The sequence below is a fragment of the Myxine glutinosa genome, chromosome 9 (assembly GCF_964187855.1).
Source record: "Myxine glutinosa chromosome 9, kmMyxGlut1.1, whole genome shotgun sequence".
NCBI classification, from domain to species: Eukaryota; Metazoa; Chordata; class Myxini; order Myxiniformes; family Myxinidae; genus Myxine; species Myxine glutinosa.
In genome coordinates, this window is record NC_136269.1 from 19,256,938 (window position 1) to 19,283,899 (window position 26,962).

The following is a 26,962-nucleotide window of genomic DNA, read 5'->3' on the forward strand; positions in this document are numbered from 1 at the left end:
CTCAGACCACTACATTTTTGATGAACCCACTCAGCGCACATTGTACATTGAATGGAGTTCACTCCGACACCCTTCCTGCACACAGCACATGGCCACTTCCCAGTTCTTTCCACCTCACCACATGCTTTACCACTTGCCATCACCTTCGTCTTTCGTATATTCACCTTCAGACATTTTGTCTCCATACATTCCTTCCACTTGTTCATCTTTTCCTTCAGTCCATCCATACTTTCCGCAATCAACACCAGATCAACTGCATACAACAATTCCCACGGTAATCCCTCCTTTACGTTCTGAGCCAGCACCTCCATCACAGCTACAAATAGTGGTGGACTTAGTACCGACCCCTGATGCACTCCCACCTTCACATCAAACTCACCACTGTTCCCGTCCTTCGTCCTTACAGCTGTGCGCGCTCTTTTGTACATTGCCATCACTACTCTGATCAACCATTCTTCCACTTCTAACTTGTAGCATCTAATGAAACCATCAAATAGTGTTGGATCTATTGCAACAATCAAATAGTGTTGGATCTAATGAAACAATCAAATAGCATTGGATCTTGTGCAACAATCAAATAGTGTTGCATCTAGTGCAAGAATCAAATGGTGTTGGATCTAATGAAACAATCAAATAGCATTGGATCTCGTGCAACAATCAAATAGTGTTGGATCTAATGAAACAATCAAATAGCATTGGATCTCGTGCAACAATCAAATAGTGTTGCATCTAATGAAACAATCAAATAGTGTTGCAACTAATGAAACCATCAAATAGTGTTGGATCTCGTGCAACAATCAAATAGTGTTGCATCTAATGAAACAATCAAATAGTGTTGCATCTAATGAAACAATCAAATAGTGTTGCATCTAATGAAACAATCAAATAGTGTTGGATCTCGTGCAACAAGCGAATAGCGTTGGATGTAGTTGAACGAGCCAATCGCTAACGTTGTAGGTCGTGCTACGAGTCAATGGCATTTGATCGAGTGCAATGAGCCACTGGCATTGAATCAAGTGCAAAGAGTAATTATGTTGTATCCATTGCAAAGAGCCAATGGCATTGGATCAAGTGCAAAAGAGCAATTTGTAATGTTGTATCTAGTGCGAAGAGCCAATAACATTGCTCCAAAAGGCTGAAATCTTTATTAACAAAAGGCGGAGGATTTTGTCTTGATTCCGGTACAATAACAAAACCACTGTTTGTTTTGAAATCATTATTATTTTTGTTCAGCCAGTATTCTTAAAAATGTGATCTCTAGCTGAATGTTGTCCATGGAGTTCGAGTAGCTTCTGTGCTTTTCTCACTTATGTTTGCATCCTTCTCTGTCTTTAGAGATGCTTTTGAGGATCATATCACTTCTTGTCATCGTGGAGTTCCAGGGTCTGGGGCTGAGGCTTTTGAGGGTGGAGCAATTGATTCCCATCCAGAGCCAAATCCAGAGTTCCAATGTCCATTTTGCCTCTACTCTTCAAAAGTAAAGGACAATCTGATTCTACACGTCCTGCTGCACAGAGGTTTGTCCGTTTATTTATTGCCATGGAACTTGTTTGTTCTCACTTGTAGTTTCACTTGTACATGGAGAGTCATAAGTCCCAGGACACTGTTTTAGCTGCTTATACAATATTTGTTTATACCATCTCCCAGGGTGTGAGCCATAAGCCCCAGGAGTAATCACAGGGAAGAGAGATATATACTGCATATACATATTTTGTGGAAGGGGGGGTAGAGAGGGGCAGGTGGGGGGCTTTGACAGGCGGGAAGGAGTGGGAAGGGAAGGAGGAAAAATTTATCCGTGTGAAGAGTGCTTTAGTCTCAGCCGTTGCCCTGCTAAAGAATGGTATTGTAATGCCCCCTACCACCACCACATGGTGGCGCTACACGGTGTGCATTTACATCAAGAACTTATGCCCCCCTCCCGCCACACTCCCTCCCCCTCGCCCACACCCCCATGCGAGGCTATGGCCCCATAGCCTATGTTATTTACCCCCCCACAAACTACCCCACTTTGTGTGTGTTGTGTTTCCTCGAGTTTGGAGTTTGCAACTTAAAATTGGTGTCCGTGCATACAAACAAAGAGAGAGGATTTTGCATTTTATAGGTATACAATATATATATATATATATATATATATGTGTGTCACGCTACCAGATTCTTGTACCAGATGTTCAAATTATGGATTTCGAGTTATACCTGCAGCATTAAAGTACCAACCCTGTACCTTCATAAAATAACAGGGTTGGTCAAATTGGGCAATTACAAATTCATTAAAACAAAAATTTTAATATTCATGTGTTCCCCAAAATGTCAAGTTTTTCAACTTTTCATGCCAGGAAATCTATAAAATTTCGCAAAAAATACCAACCAGTAATTTACAATCAGAATCAATTTCTGGGGTTTAAAGGTTTTTTTCAAGCATGATGTTGGACAAGTAAAGTAAATAAAAGTACCATAAGAGTTATTGGCCGAGTGCCAATTATTTTTTTAGCACCTTGCCAATATTGTGTATTTTTCACTTTTTTCCCCGAGCAAATAAGTTGTGATCAGCACTGATTTTAATTGGAATTTATGGGAAACAAACGCACATGTTTCTTCTAATACTGCTGTATTTATTATATACAGCATAATCTGCATTGAATCTTCAAACATAATCTGCATTGCAACTGTACACAAATACTGTAAATCATCGCCCGCCATCTGTACGCTAGCCCAAGCTGTCATGCCAAAATATCAAGGCAAAATGACGAGTAGGCCTACATGTATAGAATTTTCACACATGTTTGGTGAAGCCCCATTTACAAGACGTATGTACAAGACTAGTCAACCGTTGACTACCTGATGGTGCGTAGGCGAGATAGGGGGCACCTCCGGGACACAAAGGTGATCCCGGGGGAGGAGGCTGTTTCACAGCACCACTTGGTTGTCTGCGACATAAGGGTGAAAGGTGCGAGGAGAGCTCGGCGGGTGAAGTACCAACCGAGAATGAAGGTGTGGAGGTTGAAAGAGGTGACAGTAAGGGAGGCATTAAAAGAGAGGCTGAGTAGGGTCGAGGATGATGTGGTTGAACTTGAAAGTGGTTGGATGTCAATGAAAGCTAGTCTGTTGGGAGCCGTTGGTGAGGTATGTGGATGGACAAAAGGATCACCGAGGCACTCGGAAACATGGTGGTGGGATGATGAAGTTGGAAACAGGATTGACGAGAAGAGGAAGAAGTTCAAGGAGTGGCAGAAGGCGAAAGGTACGGGAGCAGAAACAGCAGAGCATGAAAGTTATAAGGCAGCCAGGAAGGCTGCAAAGAAAGAGGTAGCAAAGGCGCAGGAGGCATGCAGGAAAATGTTCGGAGAACGCTTGGATTTGGAAGAGGGTCAGAGAGCAGTATTCCGGATTGCAAAGCAGATAGCGAAAGAGAGGTGTGATGTGATGGGGGTGAGTTGCTTGAAGGATGAAGTGGGACAAATCGTTGTCGACCCAGATGGAATTAAAGGAAGATGGAAAATATATATGGAAATGCTGTTGAATACAGAGAATGAATGGGATGGCAACATAGAGAGTAACCCAGTTTTAGGACCGGCAGAGAAGATAACTGAGAAGGAAGTTGAGGAAGTGATAAAAGCATTGAAGGGTAGAAAAGCGGGAGGGCCGACGGGAGTTGTGGGAGATATGTTGAAGGCAGCAGGAAGTTGGGGTTTGAAGAGAATGACAGAGATCTGTAATCTGGTGGTGAAAGAAGGCCGCATTCCAGTGGATTGGGAACTGAGTACCCTCGTCCCTCTATACAAGGGGAAAGGTGACCCCCTGGAGTGTGGCTCGTACCGAGCGATAAAGTTATTGGAGCATGGAATGAAGGTATTGGAAAGGGTGTTGGAGAGGAGGATAAGGAAGAAAGTGAAGATTGACGAAATGCAGTTTGGATTTATGCCAGGAAGAGGAACGACAGACGCGCTTTTCATTGTGAGGCAGTTGCAGGAGAAGTACATGGAGAAGAGGAAGAAGTTGTTTCTTGGGTTTGTTGATCTGGAGAAAGCATTCGATAGGGTTCCACGCAAAGTATTGACATGGGCATTGAGGAAGTTAGGAGTGGAGGAATGGTTGATCAGAGTAGTGATGGCAATGTACAAAAGAGCGCGCACAGCTGTAAGGACGAAGGGCGGGAACAGTGGTGAGTTTGAGGTGAAGGTGGGAGTGCATCAGGGGTCGGTACTAAGTCCACGACTATTTGTAGCTGTGATGGAGGTGCTGGGTCAGAACGTAAAGGAGGGTTTACCGTGGGAGTTGTTGTATGCAGATGATCTGGTGTTGATTGCGGAAAGTATCGATGGACTGAAGGAAAAGATGAACAAGTGGAAGGAATGTATGGAGACAAAAGGTCTGAAGGTGAATATCGGAAAGACGAAGGTGATGGCAAGTGGTAAAGAATGTGGTGAGGTGGAAAGAACTGGGAAGTGGCCCTGTGCTGTGTGTAGGAAGGGTGTCGGAGTGAACTCCATTCAGTGTACAATGTGCACTGAGTGGGTTCATCAAAAATGTAGTGATCTGAGAGGGTCATTAACCAGTGTGGCAGCTACATTCAAATGTAAGGTGTGCACAGAGGGAGCTGCAGATGGAGGAAATGTTGAGTTGGATCTTGGAGACGGCGTGAAGCTGGAAGGTGTGAAAACATTTTGCTACCTCGGAGACGTGCTGAATGGAGAAGGTGGATCAGACTCGGCAACGGTTGCTCGAGTGAGATGTGCATGGAAGAAGTTTCGGGAACTGAGTGGCGTGCTGATGATGGGAGTGTCGTTGAAGCTGAAGGGAAAGGTGTATGCTGCATGTGTGAGAAGTGTTATGATTTATGGGAGCGAGACATGGGTAATGAACGTAGAGCAGCAACGAAGGCTGGAAAGGGTGGAAATGCGAATGGTTCGACGGATGTGCGGAGTATCGTTGAGAGAGAGGAAGACAAATGATGAATTGCGAAAGATGATGGGAATAGAGCCTGTGATTGATGCTGTGAAGAGGAACAGGTTGAGATGGTTTGGTCATGTGTTGAGGAATGATGAAAGTGACTGGTTGAGAAGAGTGATGGAAATTAATGTAGAAGGAGGTAAGGACGGGGAAGACCGAGAAAGACTTGGCTAAAGATGGTGGAAGAAGAAATGCGGGCAAGGGGGTTAACAATGAGAGATGCAGAAAATAGGGCAAATTGGAGAAGATTGTCATGGGGACCGCAAGGCTAACCCCCGCTCTTGTCGGGAAAATGGCCTTTAAAATGTATGTTGTTGTTGTTGTTGTTGTTGTTGTATGTACACTAGGCTTGACGTATCCATGAAGGACAAGAAATGCATGTGGCATCAAACTACTTACACTTGAAAACCCCACGGGATATTAAGTTGGCAGCCAGAAGTGTGATTCAAAGGTCAAGTCATTATCTTGTGAGCCTAATTCACAAAGTACATACAAGTACAGCATTGTTCAGTAAACGATATTCTTTGTCCAGTATATGAATAAAATATCATGCACACTGGATGCACAGCACTGAGCAGCATGTACAGGTCTTATCAATTGCACAAACTATGATAACTGTCTCAATCATTATAATCAGTCACGTATCAGTATTATTCATTATCAGTATCATTAATCATTATCTAAACAAACACGTGTTGCGACGAGCGCGCCACCAGGCGACTGTTGCCGCGGAATCGCGGAAAATGACCGTCGAGTCCGAAGCAAAATTCAGGCTTCAACGTTCATAACAGGTAATGCCACTGTCATAGAACGAAAGATCGTATATTTTTCCGTCGATGGGTGAAATATAAGACGAAACTGTGTCCAATAATGGTATATTTACGGAAGTTTATTGCTGATAAACGATCAATCCGGAAGCGAAAACGGTGAAACACGTGGCGCCGCCTTCCAACGGCGTTTATACCCAGTAGATGATTAGCGCATCTGGTACAAGAATCTGGTAGCGTGACACATATATATATATATATATATATATATATATATATATATATATATATATATATATATATATTGTCATGTTATAGTGTTAGATAGTGTGTGTCACTGTGTGTGTATATATATATATATATATTTTTTTTTTCGGGTGGTCCACAGATATAAGTAATATTTAATACTATTAAAAATCCATGCTCCACAAGGCTTCCCTTGTTCCTATGTTTATAAAGATCATATGAACCAAATATGAGGTCAATTGGAACTTATTTAGAGGTTGCTCAAAAAATAACATTTTTAGTTTATGGTGTTTTTTTCAGATGGCAGAAACTCGCAGCTCTTCCACAGTTTGGTTGCTGGGCAAGTCTGAAAAGGAAATAATATGTGGGGGACTACCAACCAAAGGACACACATTGCAGAAAGTGGTGTACCATCACATACAAGAACACCATACAGTTCGTGAAAGTGCCAAACTTAGTGTACAAGCTGTGTGTGCATACTGGGAGAAAGCACGAATTCCAGTGCAGAGAGTAGATTCCTGTGAGCGCCAACTTTTGAAGTTGTGTGATGCCTACAACCTGGTAAAGAAAAATACAACCATGACATTCGAAAACTATAGAGTGAAGGAGCAGATGTTCAAAGATGATCTTCAATGCCTCTTCGATGATGACGAATGAAGAAGACAAACATTCCTTATCATGCAGCGTGAGGATCCCTCAAGTTCACGTGTGGGATCTGTGGACAACACTCTGGCAGTGAAGGAGAACAGAAAGCGTATCAGGCTTGAGAATGAAGATAAAAGAAAGAAGAAACATGCTGCTGAGACTCTAACAGCAATGCAATCTGTTCTATCAACATCGGCTGTGGTTGATGATGATGATGAGTCTGAGATTGAAAGCTCCGATTCAGGGGATTCGATTCAGGGGAATTCAAACTCCAAAGTCTATCTTCTGCCAAACAGGCGAAAAAGGCTCCCATCAAGGTGATCACTCCAGCAATAGTGGCAACTCTGGACAGAGTAAATCTCTCAGATCGGCGTGCTATGTTTGTGGCCAGTGCTTTTGCACAATCTTTTGGTCATACCATTGAAGACATTTCTCTGTCACCCAGTGGAATTCGTCGTGCTCGAATTTGTGGAAGGGAAATAATGGCAACTATAGAAAAGGCAAAATTGTCATGTAATAGCCCACTCCTACTACATTGGGATGGGAAACTGCGCCCTGATTATACTGGCAATCACAAAGAATCTGTTGATCGGGTAGCGATACTTGTAACTGGTATGAATACCGAGAAGTTGCTTGGAGTCCCAAACATTCCCCAAGGCACTGGTGTAGCACAAGCAAATGCATGCATACAACTTCTTGAGGAGTGGAATGTCAAACAGTTGGTGAAAGGCATTGTGTTTGACACCACTGCATCCACCACAGTGCTGAGAAACGGAGCATGTATGCTCATTGAACCAGCTTTGGATGCTAAGCTTGTCTGGATTGCGTGTCATCATCATGTGTTTGAAGTAATGCTCTCTGATGTTACAACTAAAGTCATAGGACCCACTAGCGGACCTGAGATCAGACTGTTCAAGAGGTTTCAGAAACAGTGGCCTTTAATTGACAAGAATCGGTTCCAAGTCGGAGAAGATAAAATATTTTCCGATAACCTTGATGAACGTCAGAATATGATACATTTTTATGCAGCTGCACTCGAAGAACAACACCCACGTGATGACTATGAAGAACTTCTGAGACTATGCCATACATTTCTGGGTGGATGTGAGGCCAGAGAGGTGAAATTCCGTGCCCCAGGAGCTATGCATAATGCCCGCTGGATGATGAAAGCCATATATGCTCTCAAGATGGTTCTCTTCAAAGACCAAATAAAGCTAACATCACGTGAATTGAAGGGAATCACACAGATTGCTCTTTTTGTTGCACTTGTGTATGCGAGATTCTGGCATGAGGCGCCGCTACCCACAAAGGCATCTCTCAATGATTTGCTTCTTCTTTCAACCCTTGATTCTTACCCAGATATGGTTGTCTGTGAAACTGCTGTCAAAGCATTCACTAGACACCTCTGGTATTTGTCAGAACACCTTGCTGCATTCGCTCTTTTTGATAGCCGGGTGGATGATGAGACAAAGGCAAAGATGGTGAAGAACTTCAAGCGGGCTCCAAAGCCAAACAATCTTCATAGGATAGATGCTAAAGCCTTCAGGCTTTCTTACTCAGTGGACACCTACATCACAAGTCGATCTCTTGAATTATTTGGTGTTGTCATCTCAGACTCTGACAAAGAAGTATCACTGAGTTTTCTGGAAAAGGAGCCACACCTCTGGAACACAGACAACCCATGCCAAGAGCTTGACAAGAAGATACGCAGCATGAAGGTTATCAATGATTGTGCTGAGCGAGGTGTTGCTCTCTCCGAACTTTCCATGACACTCTGACCAAGAATGAAGAACAGAAGCAATTTGTGTTGAGAGTTGTGAAACTTCATTGTGAAAACTTTCCAATGTCAACCAATGCCAACTTGTCAAAGAAGTAGGCAATGTTTTGAAACACAAGTTTCTGAAAACAATGTTATGTAAAATCATTCAAATTATGTGTATTCTGTTGTTTACTTTGTTTTAATTGTTCTGATAGATTTGTTTTACCGTCTCTGATAGATATTTTATATTTTCTGATGGATGATTTATTTTTTCCGATAAATGATTTATTGTCAAATTAATACATGAATGTTTAATCGACTGTTTTGTTTTTAATCTTAATTTGACTATATGAGTGAACATTCAACAATGAACAATGAACAATTGAACATACAAGTACATTGTACAATGGTACATTGTACATAATTATTTATTAGTTTACAAACAAACAACAACAATAACAATAATAAATAATTTGAGTAATTGAAAATAGATAATTATCTATGAATTGATGTATGATGCTAAAAATTCTGTATCTTATTATTCAGTAAAATTTGTCAACATTTTGAGCGACCTCTAAATATTGTCCAATCAAGCTCAAATTTTCACCGCAAACTACTTCAATAGGAATAGGGGCAGGCTTGTGGAGAAATTAAAATCCAATCTTCAAATTTTTGGACCACCCTAATATATATATTTTGTTGTGTATACAGTGTTGTGTATATCGTCTTATATATGTATTGTAATCTTATATATGTATTATGTGTTGTGTTGGGTATATAATATATCGTGTTGTGTGTGTATATATACAGTCATGTGAAAAAGTAAGTACACCCCATGTAAAGTTTTGACTTTTTCAACATATTTCAACATACAGCTATTTGATCTTCATTTCAACAATATTGATAGATAAAGGTGATATAATATAACAAATATCATGAAACTTTTTCATTTTTAGTCCATTGTATAATTTAAATAAACATAAATGCAAATTTCGCATGTGGAAAAAGTAAGTACACCCCTACATTTATCACTACTTCAAATACCTCAAATTAGAATCAGGCGCACCAGCTCAGGTGCAAATGATTAGAACATCGTTAGAGAGGATCTTGGAGGAACCTGTCTTATTTAAACCTCAGACATTTAGTTTGGTTTGCTCTTTGTTGTTGAAGTGTGCGGCGTCACCATGCCTAGATCAAAAGAGCTCTCTGAGGCCTTCAGAAAGAAGGTTATAGATGCCTATGAGTCTGGGAAGGGATTTAAAAAAATCTCCAAACAATTTGAAATCAATCATTCGACTGTCCGGAAGATCATCTACAAGTGGAGAAGATTCCAAACATCTGCGAACTTGTTCAGGCCAGGCCGTCCCAGCAAGTTCAGCCCGAGAGCAGACCGCAAGATGCTGAAAGAAGACTCTAAGAATCCCAGAATGTCATCACGGGACCTACAGGTAGCTCTTGCCACTGTTGATGTCAAAGTGCACGAGTCTACCATTAGAAATAGGCTGCACAAATTTGATCTACATGGGAGGTGTGCCAGGAGGGAACCTTTGCTGTCCAGAAAGAACATCAGGGCAAGACTAAAGTTTGCCAATGAACACCTAGGCAAAGACCAGCACTTCTGGAACAATGTGCTCCTGACAGATGAGTCAAAGGTAGAGGTATTTGGCCACAGTACCAGAAGACATGTTTGGCGAAAACCAAAGACACCATTTGACCACAAGAACCTGATACCAACTTTAAAGCATGGTGGTGGAAATATTATGGTTTGGGGCAGCTTTGCTGCATCAGGGCCTGGGCAGCTCACCATCATAGAATCCACTATGAATTCTTCAATGTACCAGAGGGTGCTTGAGGATAATGTGAGGCCATCTGTCGGAAAGTTGAAGCTCAACCGAGGGTGGACCTTGCAACATGACAATGACCCTAAACATACCAGTAAATCCACCAAGGAATGGCTGAAAAGAAAGAAATGGAGGGTTCTGGAATGGCCAAGTCAAAGCCCGGATCTAAATCCCATCGAGATGTTGTGGGGGGATTTGAAACGAGCTGCACATGCAAGAAACCCCTCAAACATCGCACAGCTGAAAGAATTCTGCATGGAGGAGTGGGCAAAAATTTCTCCCAGTCGATGTCAGAGACGAGTAGACAGTTATAAGAAACGCCTACTTGAGGTTGTTTCTGCCAAAGGGGGCAAAACCACCTGTTAGAACCAAGGGTGTACTTACTTTTTCCACATGCGAAATTTGCATTTATGTTTATTTAAATGATACAATGGACTACAAAAGGTAAATGTTTCATGATATTTGTTATATTATATCACCTTTATCTATCAATATTGTTGAAATGAAGATCAAATAGCTGCATGTTGAAATATGTTGAAAAAGTCAAAACTTTACATGGGGTGTACTTACTTTTTCACGTGACTGTATATAGTGTATATAATCCAACACTATATATATAGTGTTGGATCGTTCCTAGAGCTTTGACCCATACATATATACATATACATTTTACTGAAGCATATAGAGTGCAGCTTTGCCAGCCATTTAAACTGCCACCAATCTCTGTGGTAGGAAGAAAGTGCAAATAATTATATGTCATGCAAAGAAACTATCACCTGGGAAAAATAACATTTTTATGGACTAGAATGGTTAGGGTGGTGGGTTTGGGATCCAAAGATCCTGAGTTTGAATCCCGTTGAATTAACGATAGGTGGGGTTGAATTATTAACGCGAGCCCGTCATCCTTCCAAGGTCGACAAAATGAGTACCAGATAACTGCAATGCCTGGTGATCATAACAAAATGAGTACCAGGCATTGCATCAGGGCAGACGCGCCCACAGAAAAATGATGCAACCAGCAGCTGGGTGGCTCCACACGAACCACCCACCACCATCCCTATCATAATTTATGAATTTACCATTTGAAGTAAAGATATATCTTATATCTTGGAGTTCTATGGCCAGTTCCTTGTACTTAATATTTGACACCCTCAACTTAATATTTGGTAGCACAGTCTTTCGACAAAATAACTGCAGTCAAGAGCTTCCTATAGCCATGAATGAGCTTCCAACACCTCTCTACTGGCAGTTTGGCCCACTCTTCTTGTGCAAACTGCTCCAGTTCTCCCAGATTTGAAGGGTGCCTTCTCCCAACTGCTGTTTTCAGATCTCCCTACAGGTGTTCAATGGGATTTAGATCTGGACTCATTGCTGGCCACTTCAGAACAGTCCTGCGTTTTGTCTTGAACCATTCCTGGGTGCTTTTTGAAGTGCGTTTGGGGTCATTGACCTGCTGCAAGACCCATGACCTTTGACGGAGACTCAGCTTTCTGACACTGGGTTGAACATTGCACTCCAAAATGCCTTGGTAATCTCCTGATTTAATGATGCCATGCACACATTCAAGGCACCCAGTGCCAGAGGCAGCACAGCAACCCAAAAACATCACTGAACCTCCTCCTTGTTTGACTGTAGGGAAGGTGTTCTTTTCTTTGAAGGCTTCATTTTGTTTTCTGGAAACATAGAGATGATGTGCTTTACCAAAAAGCTCTAATTTGGTCTCATCTGTCCACAGAACATTCTCCCAGAAGGATTTTGGCTTGTTCAGGTGTGTTTTGGAAAACTCCAGTCGGGCTTTCTTATGTCTCACTCTCAGAAGTGGGGTCCTCCTGGGTCTCCTACCATAGAAGCCCCCTTACATTGAGTTGGCGATGGTTGGTGCGAGTTGAAACTGTCGTACCTTGTGTCTGAAGGTTAACTTGAATCTGTTTGGCAGTTGATTGAGGTGCTTTCTCCACCATTCAAACAATCCTTCGCTGCAATCTTCGATCAGGTTTTCTCTTGCTGCCACGTCCAGGGAGGTTGGCTACAGTGCCATGGGCCTCAAACTTCCTGATAACATTGTGTACAGTGGACACAGGAACATCAAGGTCTCTGGAGATGGACTTGTAGCCTTGAGATTGTCCATGCTTGGCTACAATCTTGTGTCTGACCTCCTCAGACAATTCTCTGGTTTTCTTTCTTTTCTCCATGCGCATTGCAGTACACACAGTGACACAAAACAGCAGAATGACTCCTTTTCTCTTTTCAAACTGGTTGAATGAATGATTTTTATATCGCAGGCACCTGCAACTCACCACATATGAGTTCAATTCCAAAGTAAAGGAGAATCAACTGCTTGAAATCTAATTGTTTCTAACAACTTCTAAAAGCTGCCAATAATATTGTCCGGGCCATTTTAGGATTTCTGTGTGGAATAAGCTAAGATTTAGTGATTTTTTTCAGCTTTTCTTGGTTTGTTCCACTGCAAACCAAAGAAATACATTTGTGGATACCAAAATATATTTTTAATTTCAACAATATTCTGGAACAAATGGTGCATTATTTAAAAAAAAAGTACAAGGGTGCCAATATTTTTGGCCACGACAGTGCCTCTAAAATTGGTGATATTTCATCATATAAATTGTATTTCAAAAACCTTGGCCGAAAGGGCATCCAAAACCCGCCTACTTGTAAAATGTGGGTGCCCGACGCTAAATTGAGGTGCCCCGGGCACCCTGGCACCTGTTATTGTCATGCTCTGCCTTTTGGATTGTCTTTCAAAGGTTTTGGCAAGATTTCTTATTTTGCTTGAATGTGAGCATTTAAACCTTTCTGAAATATTTCTGCTATTAAATAAGTTAATCCATTTCTTTCTGTATTCCCTTAAGTTCCTGATTTATACCCACTACCTTTCTGCCTTAATTTAATTATCTCTTATTCTATCTCTTCTCTTCCAAAGAGGAACGTGCTTGGCCTGCTGAGGTTCGACGCTCAAGGGTGCCTCGTTCATTGCGTGGGCGGATTCTCCGGTGTCCAATGTGTACTTTCTCATGTGGTTCCCGGCAAATGTTGCGCACCCATCGTGCCCGGCGCCACGGGGGATTGGGCGCACCGGTGGGTTCCGGCAGAGGACGAGGTGATGGAAGTGACGGTGAGAATGAGGGGAGAACTCGCTGCTTGTTGTGTCGCCGTGAGGAAAGGGACGGTGCAAGGTTGACTGCTCACCTCATGGCAAGGCATCAGGTGAGGATACTTAGCTTGACAGACATTAAAATTAATTATTTTAGACGTGTTTGAATTTTTAGTTAGGGAAGATGTAATTGTAAGATTTGTAATGGAGTGTTTTTAAGATTGTTTCTTGTATGGATGTTGTAATAAAATTATGAAGACGAGGTGGTTAATGTTACCAGATGTGAGAGGAAATAAGACATTTGGTTGGACTTGAACAGGTTGAACGAAACTTTGAAATTCTCCGAGAACCGGTCACAGATGGTGAAAGTGAAGAAGAAGAACAACAAGAAGAAGAAGAAGAAGAAGAGTCGGAAAGTTTGGATGAAGCACAAGAGTCAGAAAATGCTGTTGGAGGTGAGTTGTTGCATGCATGTACAGTGCCTTCATAAAGTATTCACACTCCTTGACTTTTTTACATTTTGTTGTGTTACAGCCTAAATTTAAGGTGGATTAAATTGAGATCGTTGTCACTGATCTACACATTATAATACCCCATAATGTCAAAGTGGAATAATTTTTTTAATTCTTTCAAAATAAATGTTTTTTTTTGTTTGTTTGTTTTTGTATACAGAATCGAGGCTCGTGTAAGAGCAAACACATTGAACATGAAAACATGCACAGACACAAAAACATACAATGAAGAGAGTGGGAGAGAGAGGGAAGCACACAAGCACAACAACAGTAGAGAACAGGGATGTCGGTAGATCTGTGGAAGGGGGAGGAGAGAGGGAAACACGGTATAAAGCAAATTAACACTTCTAGGAATTTCAGGAAAGGAGTTGGGGATTGAAAGAGGTAGATTTGGGGTGTTTTAACGGGGGTAGAAAAGATCAAGGTTTTGAATGGGGGGAGATAAGAGATGGTGGTGAACAGCTGTTTTAAAGACCTGGGGGGAGGAGAGGGATTGAAGAGTGTGTGGGAGTTTGTTCCATAGGTGGGAGAAAAGAGGAATGAAAGAGTGAAGGTGAGCAGAGAGTCAGAGGAATGAAAGAGTGAAGGTGAGCAGAGAGTCTTGATTTTGTCAGTTTCACCATAAGGGGGTTGCTGGCAGATCCTGTGCGTGCTGCAGGAATATTTGGGGGGCAGAGCTGGGGGAGCTAGGCCGGAGAGGAGTCTGTAGAAGACAGAAAGACCACCAACCTGCCTGCGGTGAGAGAGAGGAAGTCTACACAATGAAATTAACAATTAAAAGCTGAAATGTCTTGACTCAATCAATATTCAACCTTTTTGCTGTGAATACTTATTGACTCGAGACATTTCAGCTTTTCATTTTTTATTATTTTGGAAAATCCTTCCACTTTGACGTGTTGGGGTGTTTGGTATTTGTCGATCAATGACAAAAAAATCTCAATTTAATCAATTTTAAATTCAGGCTGTAACACAACAAAATGGAAAAAAAGTCAAGGGGTGTGAATACGTTCTGAAGACGATGTATATCTTAATCTTTGGTAAACATGAAAAATATTTTTATGAATGCACTTAATGGTAATTGGCTTATTTACCATTCCAATCACATTAATCTTATATACTACAAGAAAAAAAACATTAAAAGAAACTAAAAACATAGAGGGATTAAATGTAGAAACATAAATAAAAAAAAGAAATAAGGGAGGAATGACACCACAATACGACTCCGCAACCCTCTTATGGATTATCATCACATATTTTGACGTTGTTCCTTCACAATCCCACAACAAAAGTACAATTTCAAAAGATGTCGTGATGGTAATCCATAAGAGGATTGTGGAGTCGTATTGTGGTGTCATTCCACCCTTGTTTGGTTTTTTTCGATTCAATCCCTCTGTTTTTACTCTTTTTCCCGTTTTTTCTTGTATATTTAGATATCGTCGTGCTTATCTGCTCTGCCAACATGAGTCCGTGTCATGTTATGATTTTCTGGGCACACCTTTTGACCCACGGGGCTCAAAATTGACATGGACTGTTCACTCCGCCAGGGAGCTTTTGCACTATGAACCTCCCCTCCCAACCCACCGCACCTCCACCCCACCACCACAACCACAATATGTGTTTGCTTCCATGTATCGTGTACACCCTTTCACCCATTGTGCTCACACTTGGCATGAAGAGTGTCCACTCCTCCAGCATAGTTTTTCACTTTGCCCCACCTCCTGCCACAACCCCTGCAATCATTACCACGATCACCCCCTACCCGTGTGTGTTTGTTGTGATTTGCTGGCCACACCTTTTAACCTACTGTGCCTCAAACTTGCCATGAAGATTGTTTGTTACCCCGGGGTGGTTTTATACTATAAACCTCCCCCTCCCAACCCTCATTCCCCCATCCCCCTACCCCCTCCGCACACCATGTGTGTTTGCTCACATGTACCGGTTGCACCCTTATATTAAGAGTATCCACTCCCCCAGGATATTTTCTGACCCAACCCCCACCCCATCACCTCCTCCTGTGTGTATTTCTTCTGATTTACCAGTCACATCCTTTGACACATGGTGCACAAACTTGTCATCAAGAATGTTCACTCTCCGCAAGATGGTTTTGCACTTTGACCTTTTTCCTCAACAACTCCCAATCCCTCCCACCCCCCATCTTCTCCCCTCCCCCATCTCCCTTTTCACTGACCCCCCTCCCCCTCACCCACATGAAAGGAAAAAAGTAAGAAATAGATATAGACTACATAAATCTATAAAGACAACAAAATCTATATAGACTAAATGAATCTGTACAGTCGTGGCCAAAAATATTGGCACCCTTGAACTTTTTTCAAATAATGCACCATTTCTTTCAGAAAATTGTTGAAATAAAAAAATATTTCAATATCCACATATGTATTTCTTTGGTTTGCAGTGGAACAAAACAAAAAAAACCTGAAAAAATTACAAATCTTACCTTATTCAACACCGAAATCCTAAAATGGCCCGGACAATATTATTGGCACCTTTTAGAGGTTGTGATAAATAATTAGATTTCAAGCAGGTGATTCTCCTTTACTTTGGAATTGAACTCACCTGTGGAGAGTTGCAGGTGCCATCAATATAAAAATCACTTATTCAACCAGTTTGAAAAGAGAAAAGGAGTCATTCTGCTGTTTTGTGTCACTGTGTGTACTGCAATGAGCATGGAGAAAAGAAAGAAAACTAGAGAATTGAGGTCAGACACAAGATTGTAGTCAAGCATGGAATTGGACAATCTCAAGGCTACAAGTCCATCCCCAGAGACCTTGATGTTCCTGTGTCCACCGTACGCAATGTTATCAGGAAGTTTAAGGCCCATGGCACTGCAGCCAACCTCCCTGGACGTGGCCACAAGAGAAAACTTGAAGTTGAAAACTTGAAGTAAACTTGAAGAAGAAAAACAAGAGAAAACTGGCGTGGCCGAATATTGCAGCAAAGGATTGGTCGAATGGTGGAGAAAACACCTTGATCAACTGCCAAACATATTCAAGTTAACCTTCAGACACAAGGTTAACCTTCTGGTTTTGAAGGATATATTAAGTTCCGAATCAAAAAGAAAGGTTCTGTAATATTAACAGTGAAATATAGAATTGTGGAGACCAAATACTTTTGTCAATTTCAACTTATTATGAGAGAAAATTGTGAGTTATTTGAAAAAACTGCAAGGGTGCCAATATTTTTCGCCATGACTGTATGTATATATATATATGTCTTCTACTTGAGGAGGCTGTTTCACAGCACCACTTGGTTGTCTGCGACATAAGGGTGAAAGGTGCGAGGAGAGCTCGGCGGGTGAAGTACCAACCGAGAATGAAGGTGTGGAGGTTGAAAGAGGTGACAGTAAGGGAGGCATTAAAAGAGAGGCTGAGTAGGGTAGAGGATGATGTGGTTGAGCTTGAAAGTGGTTGGATGTCAATGAAAGCTAGTCTGTTGGGAGCCGTTGGTGAGGTATGTGGATGGACAAAAGGACCACCGAGGCACTCGGAAACATGATGGTGGGATGTTGAGGTTGGAAAGAGGATTGACGAGAAGAGGAAGAAGTTCAAAGAGTGGCAGAAGGCGAAGGGTACGGGAGCAGAAACAGCAGAGCATGAAAGTTATAAGGCAGCCAGGAAGGCTGCAAAGAAAGAGGTAGCAAAGGCGCAGGAGGCATGTAGGAAAATGTTCGGAGAACGCTTGGATTCGGAAGAGGGTCAGAAAGCAGTATTCAGGATTGCAAAGCAGATAGCGAAAGAGAGGTGTGATGTGATGGGGGTGAGTTGCTTGAAGGATGAAGTGGGACAAATCGTTGTCGACCCAGATGGAATTAAAGGAAGATGGAAAAGATAAATGGAAATGCTGTTGAATACAGAGAATGAATGGGATGGCAACATAGAGAGTAACCCAGTTTTAGGACCGGCAGAGAAGATAACTGAGAAGGAAGTTGAGGAAGCGATAAAAGCAATGAAGAGTGGAAAAGCGGGAGGGCCGACGGGAGTTGTGGGAGATATGTTGAAGGCAGCAGGAAGTTGGGGTGTGAAGAGAATGACAGAGATCTGTAATCTGGTGGTGAAAGAAGGCCGCATTCCAGTGGATTGGGAACTGAGTACCCTCGTCCCTCTATAGAAGGGGAAAGGTGACCCTCTGGAGTGTGGCTCGTACCGAGCGATAAAGTTATTGGAGCATGGAATGAAGGTATTGGAAAGGGTGTTGGAGAGGAGGATAAGGAAGAAAGTGAAGATCGACGAAATGCAGTTTGGATTTATGCCAGGAAGAGGAACGACAGATGCGCTTTTCATTGTGAGGCAGTTGCAGGAGAAGTACATGGATAAGAGGAAGAAGTTGTTTTTTGGGTTTGTTGATCTGGAGAAAGCATTCGATAGGGTTCCACGCAAAGTATTGACATGGGCATTGAGGAAGTTAGGAGTGGAGGAATGGTTGATCAGAGTAGTGATGGCAATGTACAAAAGAGCACGCACAGCTGTAAGGACGAAGGACGGGAACAGTGGTGAGTTTGAGGTGAAGGTGGGAGTGCATCAGGGGTCGGTACTAAGTCCACTACTATTTGTAGCTGTGATGGAGGTGCTGGCTCAGACCGTAAAGGAGGGTTTACCGTGGGAGTTGTTGTATGCAGATGATCTGGTGTTGATTGCAGAAAGTATGGATGGACTGAAGGAAAAGATGAACAAGTGGAAGGAATGTATGGAGACAAAAGGTCTGAAGGTGAATATCGGAAAGACAAAGGTGATGGCAAGTGGTAAAGCATGTGGTGAGGTGGAAAGAACTGGGAAGTGGCCGTGTGCTGTGTGCAGGAAGGGTGTCGGAGTGAACTCCATTCAATGTACAATGTGTGCTGAGTGGGTTTATCAAAAATGTAGTGGTCTGAGAGGGTCATTAACCAGTGTGGCAGCTACATTCAAATGTAAGGTATGCACAGAGGGAGCTGCAGATGGAGGAAATGTTGAGTTGGATCTTGGAGACGGCGTGAAGCTGGAAGGTGTGAAAACATTTTGCTACCTCGGAGACATGCTGAATGGAGAAGGTGGATCAGACTCGGCAACGGTTGCTCGAGTGAGATGTGCATGGAAGAAGTTTCGGGAACTGAGTGGCGTGCGAATGAGGAGGAGAGTGTCGCTGAAGCTGAAGGGAAAGGTGTATGCTGCATGTGTGAGAAGTGTTATGATTTATGGGAGCGAGACATGGGTAATGAACGTAGAGCAGCAACGAAGGCTGGAAAGGGTGGAAATGCGAATGGTTCGATGGATGTGCGGAGTATCGTTGAGAGAGAGGAAGACAAATGATGAATTGCGAAAGATGATGGGAATATTGCCTGTGATTGATGGTGTGTAGAGGAACAGGTTGAGATGGTTTGGTCATGTATTGAGGAAGGATGAAAGTGACTGGTTGAGAAGAGTGATGGAAGTTAATGTAGAAGGAAGTAGAGGACGGGGAAGACCAAGAAAGACTTGGCTAAAGATGGTGGAAGAAGAAATGCAGGCAAGGGGGTTAACAAGGAGAGATGCAGAAAATAGGGCAAAATGGAGAAGATTGTCATGGGGACCGCAAGGCTAACCCCCGCTCTAGCAGGGAACATGGCCTTAAAATGCATGTTGTTCTACTATGTGAGATGTCTGTCTGCCTGTCTGTGTGTGTCACCATTTTTCTCAGCGATGGCTGTACGGATCTTCGTCAAACTTTCAGAGGTTCATCAGTGAGTGTCTGGGAGTGTTTTAGGCAAAAACAAAAAAACAGCAAAAAATTGGAAAAAAAATCGTTTTTTTGGTGTTAAGAAAAAATCGCTCGATTAATGCGTAAGCTTTTTAAAATTAATGACAGTTATATACAAGTACACATTCGCATAAATAAATACAAAACAATCACCAGACATTTGAATACAAAGAAGTCAAACAATTTCGGAAGTGCACAAAGTTGGTAGTATTACGGCATTTTATTCTTCCTGATCGGCATCACACTTAACTCAGAAACGTGATGAACACCACATTCACCCCATTCACCCACCAGCATAAATATGAACCCCCTTCCTCTCCTGCCTCCCCCCCCCTCCTCCCCCCTCCCCTTCCCCCCTTCCCCCCTTTGCCCCCCATGCTGGAACCTGCTCGCTCAAATATATATATATGTGTGTGTATCCAGTGGCCTCCATAAGTATTGGAACAGTGAAGTCACATTTGTTATTATTATATACTCAAGAAATTTGGATTTGAGATCAAAAGATGAATATGAGGCAAGAGTACAGGTCAGCTTTTATTTCTTAGTAATTCTTTAGATATATATTTTACGATTGTCGAACAATAGCACTTTTTAGGTTCAGTACCCCCTCCCCCCCCCCCCCCCCCCACCCCCACCTCCCACATTTTAGGTAAGCACAAGTACTGGAACAGATGACTGGCAGGTGTTTCTTGTTACTCAAGTGTTTTGTGTTACATTTATCATTCACACATATAATATAGCTGTGAATGTTTAGTCTTGGTTTTCGCCTTTGCTTTTACCTTCGGAGTCTGCCTTTGGAGTCAGGAGGCAGAAACCAATATGAAGACCAGGGAATTGTCTTTGAAAGAAAAGTAGGAAATCTGGAAGCAGAAAGAACAGAGTAATTTAATTTGAACCACAGCATAAAAATTGGGCATAGAGAATACAGCAATTTGGAATATCTTGAAAAAGAAAAAGAAAACACTTGTGTACTACACAATAGACAATGGCCAGGTTGGCCAAGGAAAGCAACTGCAGTCGATGACAGAAAAATCATCAGAGCTGTGAAGAAAATCCTAAACCAAAACCAACTGTCAGTGACATCACTAACAACCTCTAGAGTGCAGGGTTAAAAGTGTCACAACCTACCGTTCGCAGAAGACATCGACAGCAGAATTACAAAGACTACACCGCAAGATACAAACCTCTCCTCAGCACCAAAAATAGAAAGGCCAGATTAGAATTTGCCAAGAACTAGAGTTGAGCCAGTGGAGTTCTGGAACAAAGTTTAATGGACAGATTAAACCAAGATAAACCTTTACCAAAGCGGTGTAAAGGTGAAAGTGTGGAGAAAGGAAGGAACTGCATATGATCCAAAGCATGCACCTCACCTGTGAAGCACGGTGGAGGTAGTGTCATGGCTTGGGATTGCATGGCTGTCGGGAACTCGCTCACTCATCTGTATTGATGACGTAACCAATGACGGCAGCAGCAGAATGAATTCGGAAGTGTACAGAAACATTTTGTCTGCCTATGTACAAGAAAATGTCACCAAACTCATTGGGTGAGGTTTCATCCTGCAGCAAGACAATGACCCAAAACACACTGCCAATACAATCAAGGAGTTCATTCGGGTAAAACAGGAGAAGGTTTTGGACTGGCCAGGTCAATCTCCTGATTTAAATCGCAGCAAGACAATGACCCAAAACACACTGCCAACACAACCAAGGAGTTCATCAGGGTAAAACAGGAGAAGGTTTTGGACTGGCCAGGTCAATCTCCTGATTTAAATCCAACGTAGCATGCATTTCACTTCCTGAAGAGGAGACTAAAGTCAGAAACCCCCAAAAACAAACAACAACTGAAAATGGCTGCAGTAAAGGCTTGGCAAACCATCTCAAATGAAGATACTAAGAGTTTGGTGATGTGAATGGGCCACATGCTCGATGCAGTTATTTCTGCAAGGGATATGCAACCAAATACGAGCTATTATACCACTTTAATTTACTTTGAGTTAATGTGTTAAAATACTTATTCTTACCTAAAATGAAGGGACTGAACATAAAAAGTGCTATTGTTCTACAATCGTAAAATATATATGCCTAGAAATACCAATAAATAAAAGCTGACCTTCTGTACTCTTGCCTCGTAATCATCTTTTGATCTCAAATCCAAATTTCTTTGCTGATGGATGGTAAGCGGTGGTTTGCACGCAGTCGGTGCCCAGGAGTCGAGTCAGCGCGTGAAATGCAGCCAATTCAAAATGGCTATACACAATTCCCCATGGTGATGGTTGATGGAACACCAAAACATGTGATCCAGGTGTGGACAAAGGTTCTTGCGATAGTTGGTGTGGTGATGTCAGCTATTGGTGTAGCTCCGGCTAAAAGATGAAGCGGTCAACACAAGTTAGTAAGCAGTGGTACCCTTTTTTAAGGTTGTAGGGGACCGAGAAGAACCACAAGGACCCTGTCAAAATGCCTATCTGGTGTTGCAAAGCTACCAAGTGGTGTGACATTATGACGTTGGATCTTGGAGCGTTGACATTGAACACATTGCTTGGCCCAACAGTGCATGTCGGCATTGATGCGTGGCCAGATGTAGTGCGTGGTGATGAGTCTCTGGGTTGCCCGAATGCCCGGGTACTCTAGTGAGTGAAAAGTGCCGAAGTCTGTACGACGGAATACTGCAGGCAAGAAAGGGTGTGACTGTCCTGTCGATATATCACACACGAGGGTAGTGTCTGTCCATGGTATTGGTACCTCGTGAAATGTAAGCCAACCTGCTGCAGACTGTAGACGGTGGAGCTCGGTGTCCTCCTATTGTGCTGCTCCCAGTGCATTAAAATGGAGGGGCAATGTACTGGGTGAAGACAACACCAATACCTCGATGTGTGAGAGAGAATCAGCCCCAGAGTTCACGATTCCTTTGATGTGCTAGATGTTAGTGGCAAATTGTGAGATATAACTGGGTTGGCTTAGTGTACGAGTAGTTTGAGCTTCCGAATGGGTGGACAGAGCATACCGTAAGTTAAAGGTTTGTGGTCATTCTGGGCAGATAATTGTCTGGCCTCGAAGAAGTAGCGGAAGTGCTTGATGGTGAGGTATACAACGAGCAATTCCCGATCATAGGCACTGTACTTCCGCTCTGGTGGCTTCAGCATTTTAGAGAAAAGGACCAATGGACCCAGTCGGCATCGATGAACTGGTGAAGGGTCAAACCCACCGCAACCTCAGACACGTCTACCATCAGGCATGTTGGCGCCTCTGGCTTTGTATGAATCAGGAGTGAGGCATTAGCCAGTGTGTTTTTGATGGTGTGGAAGGCTGACAATGTTGGCTCTGCCCAACGGAACATTTCAGGGTGCTTACAATTGCGAGTACCTCATTCAGCGGCTGCATTGTTGTGGCTGCGTTTGGATTAAATCGATGGTAAAATTTGATTAGGCCCAAAAACTCACGGTTTGCATTGAGATAAAAGTAATGGGAAATCCCGAATAATCCGCCCCTTTGCCTTGAGCAGATGAATGCATGAGCGGTTAACAGTGGCCGAGAAAATTCATCTCCGGAATGCAGAATATACACTTTGTGGGATTGGTGGACATGCCAAAGTCCTGCAAACGGGTGAAGAGGAGAAAAATGTGTTCCTGATGTTCTTCTGCAGTTGTGCTGGTGATTAAAATATCATCTATATACACATAGCAGAAGTGTAATCCCTGTAGCACCTGATCGATAAAACGCTGAAAGGTTTGTGCGGCATTGCATAAGCTGAACGGCATCCGAAGGAATTGGAAGGTAATTAAATAAAATGCTGATCTCTTCGGTTAGCCTAACAACCTTGCTTGTGTTTTGTTGGTATTTACAGAGGGCGTGGCAAGAAGATTTCCATGTGAATTTTGTGGGCGGAGCTTCAGCCTTGGCTCTGATTGGATGCGGCATGTACAAAGGCATGGGCAGTAAGTCAATACTCTGTCTATTACATGAAGCATTTATTTCTAGTTATGCAAGATAATTAATCGAGGTGACTTCTGTAATACTGATCAGTTTTATATTCCAATTTCAGTGCTTCATTTCCTGTCTACCAATCATTTACCAGCCCCAGTTTGTATTTTTAGTAATTGAACACATTATTCGTAATTCATGATTTAAAAAAAAAAAGTTGTCCTTTGTTTATTTCAGTGATTGTTCATATTAAAACAACAATGACCGCATTGTGATCACAACGTGCGACAAAATCCGGTAACGGCCCAATTGGAAAACGCGCATTTAAAGGACTCCTGAAAGATGAACAGTGTGATTGGGAAACACATTGAATGTGCTATTGAAAGATTAACTCGACTCCTCTCATCCATGTCAGCAGCCTCTGCCATCGTTATATCAGAACGAGCTGATTCGTGCAAATTCACGGATTGTTTAACCCCAATGTGAGGCCGTTCAAAAATTATGCAATGCTATTTTCTGAGGAGCACCTCCCGTGTGTGCTGATGGGCTTGATTAAACCTTACTCATAATTTTTACTCGACATTGATTAGATTTTTTTGGGGTCCCTCATCGTGAACAGTACTTGACCCAAACAAAGCCAATGGAAATCTGGTGCAACAAACCCGGGCAATGTATAATCAGCAGAGGCCTTTGGGCCTGATGTCTTAGGCAAACCAGAAAACCAACATGGCGGCCATATTACTTCATCTAGGTGCCATAGTGGGTGGAGTCAAGTGACGACTGTGAGTGGGATCCAGCAATTGTATGACCAAAGGAGGCACATTTCAGCTGTAACGGCATTCTGTAGAGAGCATACCTCCACCAGGCTGAACAGTTTATGTTTTGTATCCCACTGATAGGCCAGAACAGGATTCGGACCTGAAACAAAATCGAATTGGCTTGTTCTTCTCGCCTATCCAACTCGTCCATATGCAAGTCGTCCACAACTTTTTGAAATATACTATATATCATTTTTGGCCCTGTCACTCAATGGTGAAGAACCACTTAAAATTTTAAAAAACAAAAACTTGTATCCGGATCCGTAGTCGGATATTCACCAAAACCAAATAGATTCGTCCTTGTCACACACCCAACCTGTCGACCAAGTTTCGTCCGAATCTATCCCTAACTTTTTTAGATATCGTGGTGTACTGTAAATCAGTTTTAGGCCTATCAATGGTGAAGAATCACTTTAAAATTCTCAGACCCAAATCAGTATCTACACCAAAATCGAATCATTTCATCCATGTCACATACTGAAACTCTCCACAAAATTTCGTCCGAATCCATCCACAACTTTTTGAGATGCCCTGTTCACAAACAAACAAACAAGAAATATTTCATACATAGCATCATACTTGTGAAATACCTAAAATAAGTTGTTGACCTTTGGCCTATGTTGACCTTTTGGCCTATGTTTATCTCAAAATAATGGGTGGTTGAATTGTATGATCTGATATGCAAGTCCTGTTCAAATTTCAAGTCAATCAGAAGAAAATTAAGGATTTAAAAACTGCTCCTAAGTCGTTGACCTTTGGCCTATGTTGATCTTTTGGCCAGCGGTAAACAAGAATAACAAGCGTTACGCCTAGGTCCCCCGTCGGTGAAGTGATGTGAGTTGACAAAGTGGAAGACGCAGAAAACATGCTATGATATGATATTTCGCTCACAAGGTTCAGACATACATCGAGGTGGCCATCTTGGATTTTGACGTGGCGACCCAATTTACAATGGCGTTCTTCCTTATGCCTAGATACACCCACACACCAGATTAGAAGTTGGTACTTCGCTTATTTTTCAAGATATACCGCTCACAAGGTTCAGACATACATGGCGGTGGCCATCTTGGATTTTGACGTGGCGACCCAATTTTCAATAGCGTTCTTCCTTATGCCGAGATACACCCACACACCAGATCAGAAGTTGGTACTTCACTTATTTTTCAAGATATTCCGCTCACAAGGTTCAGACATACATGGCGGCGGCCATCTTGGATTTTGACGTGGCGGCCGAATTTTCAATAGCCTTCTTCGTTGTGCCGAGATACACCCAATCACCAGATTAGAAGTTGGTACTTTGCTTATTTTCCAAGATATTTCACTCACAATGTTCAGACATATAAATGGTGGCGGCCATCTTGGAGTTTGACGTGGCGACCCAATTTACAATAGCGGTTTTCCTTATGCCGAGATACACCCACACACCAAATTAGAAGTTGGTACTTCGCTTATTTTTCAAGATATTCATCTCACAAGGTTCAGACATACATGGCGGCGACCATCTTGGAATTTGACGTGGCGACCCAATTTTAAACAGCGTTCTTGCTTGTGCCGAGATACACCGACACACCAGATTAGAAGTTGGTACTTCGCTTATTTTTCAAGATATTTCGCTCACAAGGTTCAGACATGTATATGGTGGCGGCCATCTTGGATTTTGACGTGGCGACCCAATTTCCAATAGCGTTCTTCCTTATGCCGAGATACACCCACACACCAAATTAGAAGTTGGTACTTTGCTTATTTTTCAAGATATTCATCTCACAAGGTTCAGACATACATGGCGGCGGCCATCTTGGATTTTGACGTGGCGACCCAATTTTAAACAGCGTTCTTCCTTATGCCGAGATACACCCACACACCAAATTAGAAGTTGGTACTTCGCTTATTTTTCAAGATATTCATCTCACAAGGTTCAGACATACATGGCGGTGGCCATCTTGGATTGTGACGTGGCGACCCAATTTTAAACAGCGTTCTTCCTTATGCCTAGATACACCCACACACCAGATTAGAAGTTGGTACTTCGCTTATTTTTCGAGATATTTCGCTCACAAATTTCAGACATATATATGGTGGCGGCCATCTTGGATTTTGACGTGGCAACGCAATTTTCAATCGCGTTCTTCATTATGCCGAGATACACCCACACACCAAATTAGAAGTTGGTACTTCGCTTATTTTTCAAGATATACATCTCACAAGGTTCAGACATACATGGCGGCGGCCATCTTGGATTTTGACGTGGCGACCCAATTTCCAATAGCGTTCTTCCTTGTGCCGAGATACACCCACACACCAGATTAGAAGTTGGTACTTCGCTTATTTTTCAAGATATTTCGCTCACAAGGTTCAGACATACATGGCGGCGGCCATCTTGGATTTTGACGTGGCGCCCCAATTTACAACAGCGGTCTTCCTTATGCCGAGATACACCCACACACCAAATTAGAAGTTGGTACTTCGCTTATTTTTCAAGATATTCATCTCACAAGGTTCAGACATAAATGGCGGTGGCCATCCTGGATTTTGACGTGGCGACCCAATTTTAAACAGCGTTCTTCCTTGTGCCTAGATACACACACACACCAGATTAGAAGTTGGTACTTCGCTTATTTTTCGAGATATTTCGCTCACAAGTTTCAGATATACATGGCGGCGGCCATCT

The 26,962-nt window shown here is 42.4% G+C and overlaps 1 protein-coding gene across 2 annotated transcripts in view; it reads left to right on the forward strand.

Moving 5' to 3' along the window:
- Nucleotides 1-26,962, forward strand: part of LOC137435597 (zinc finger protein 462) — a 121,845-nt gene that overhangs the window by 82,111 nt on the left and 12,772 nt on the right. For both annotated transcript variants that reach the window (XM_068129505.2, XM_068129506.2), the window contains 4 exons: nt 1,336-1,517; nt 13,147-13,430; nt 13,637-13,772; nt 23,400-23,490. In XM_068129505.2, coding sequence (XP_067985606.2) covers nt 1,336-1,517; nt 13,147-13,430; nt 13,637-13,772; nt 23,400-23,490 — 693 coding nt within the window. The remainder of the gene's footprint in view (nt 1-1,335; nt 1,518-13,146; nt 13,431-13,636; nt 13,773-23,399; nt 23,491-26,962) is intronic.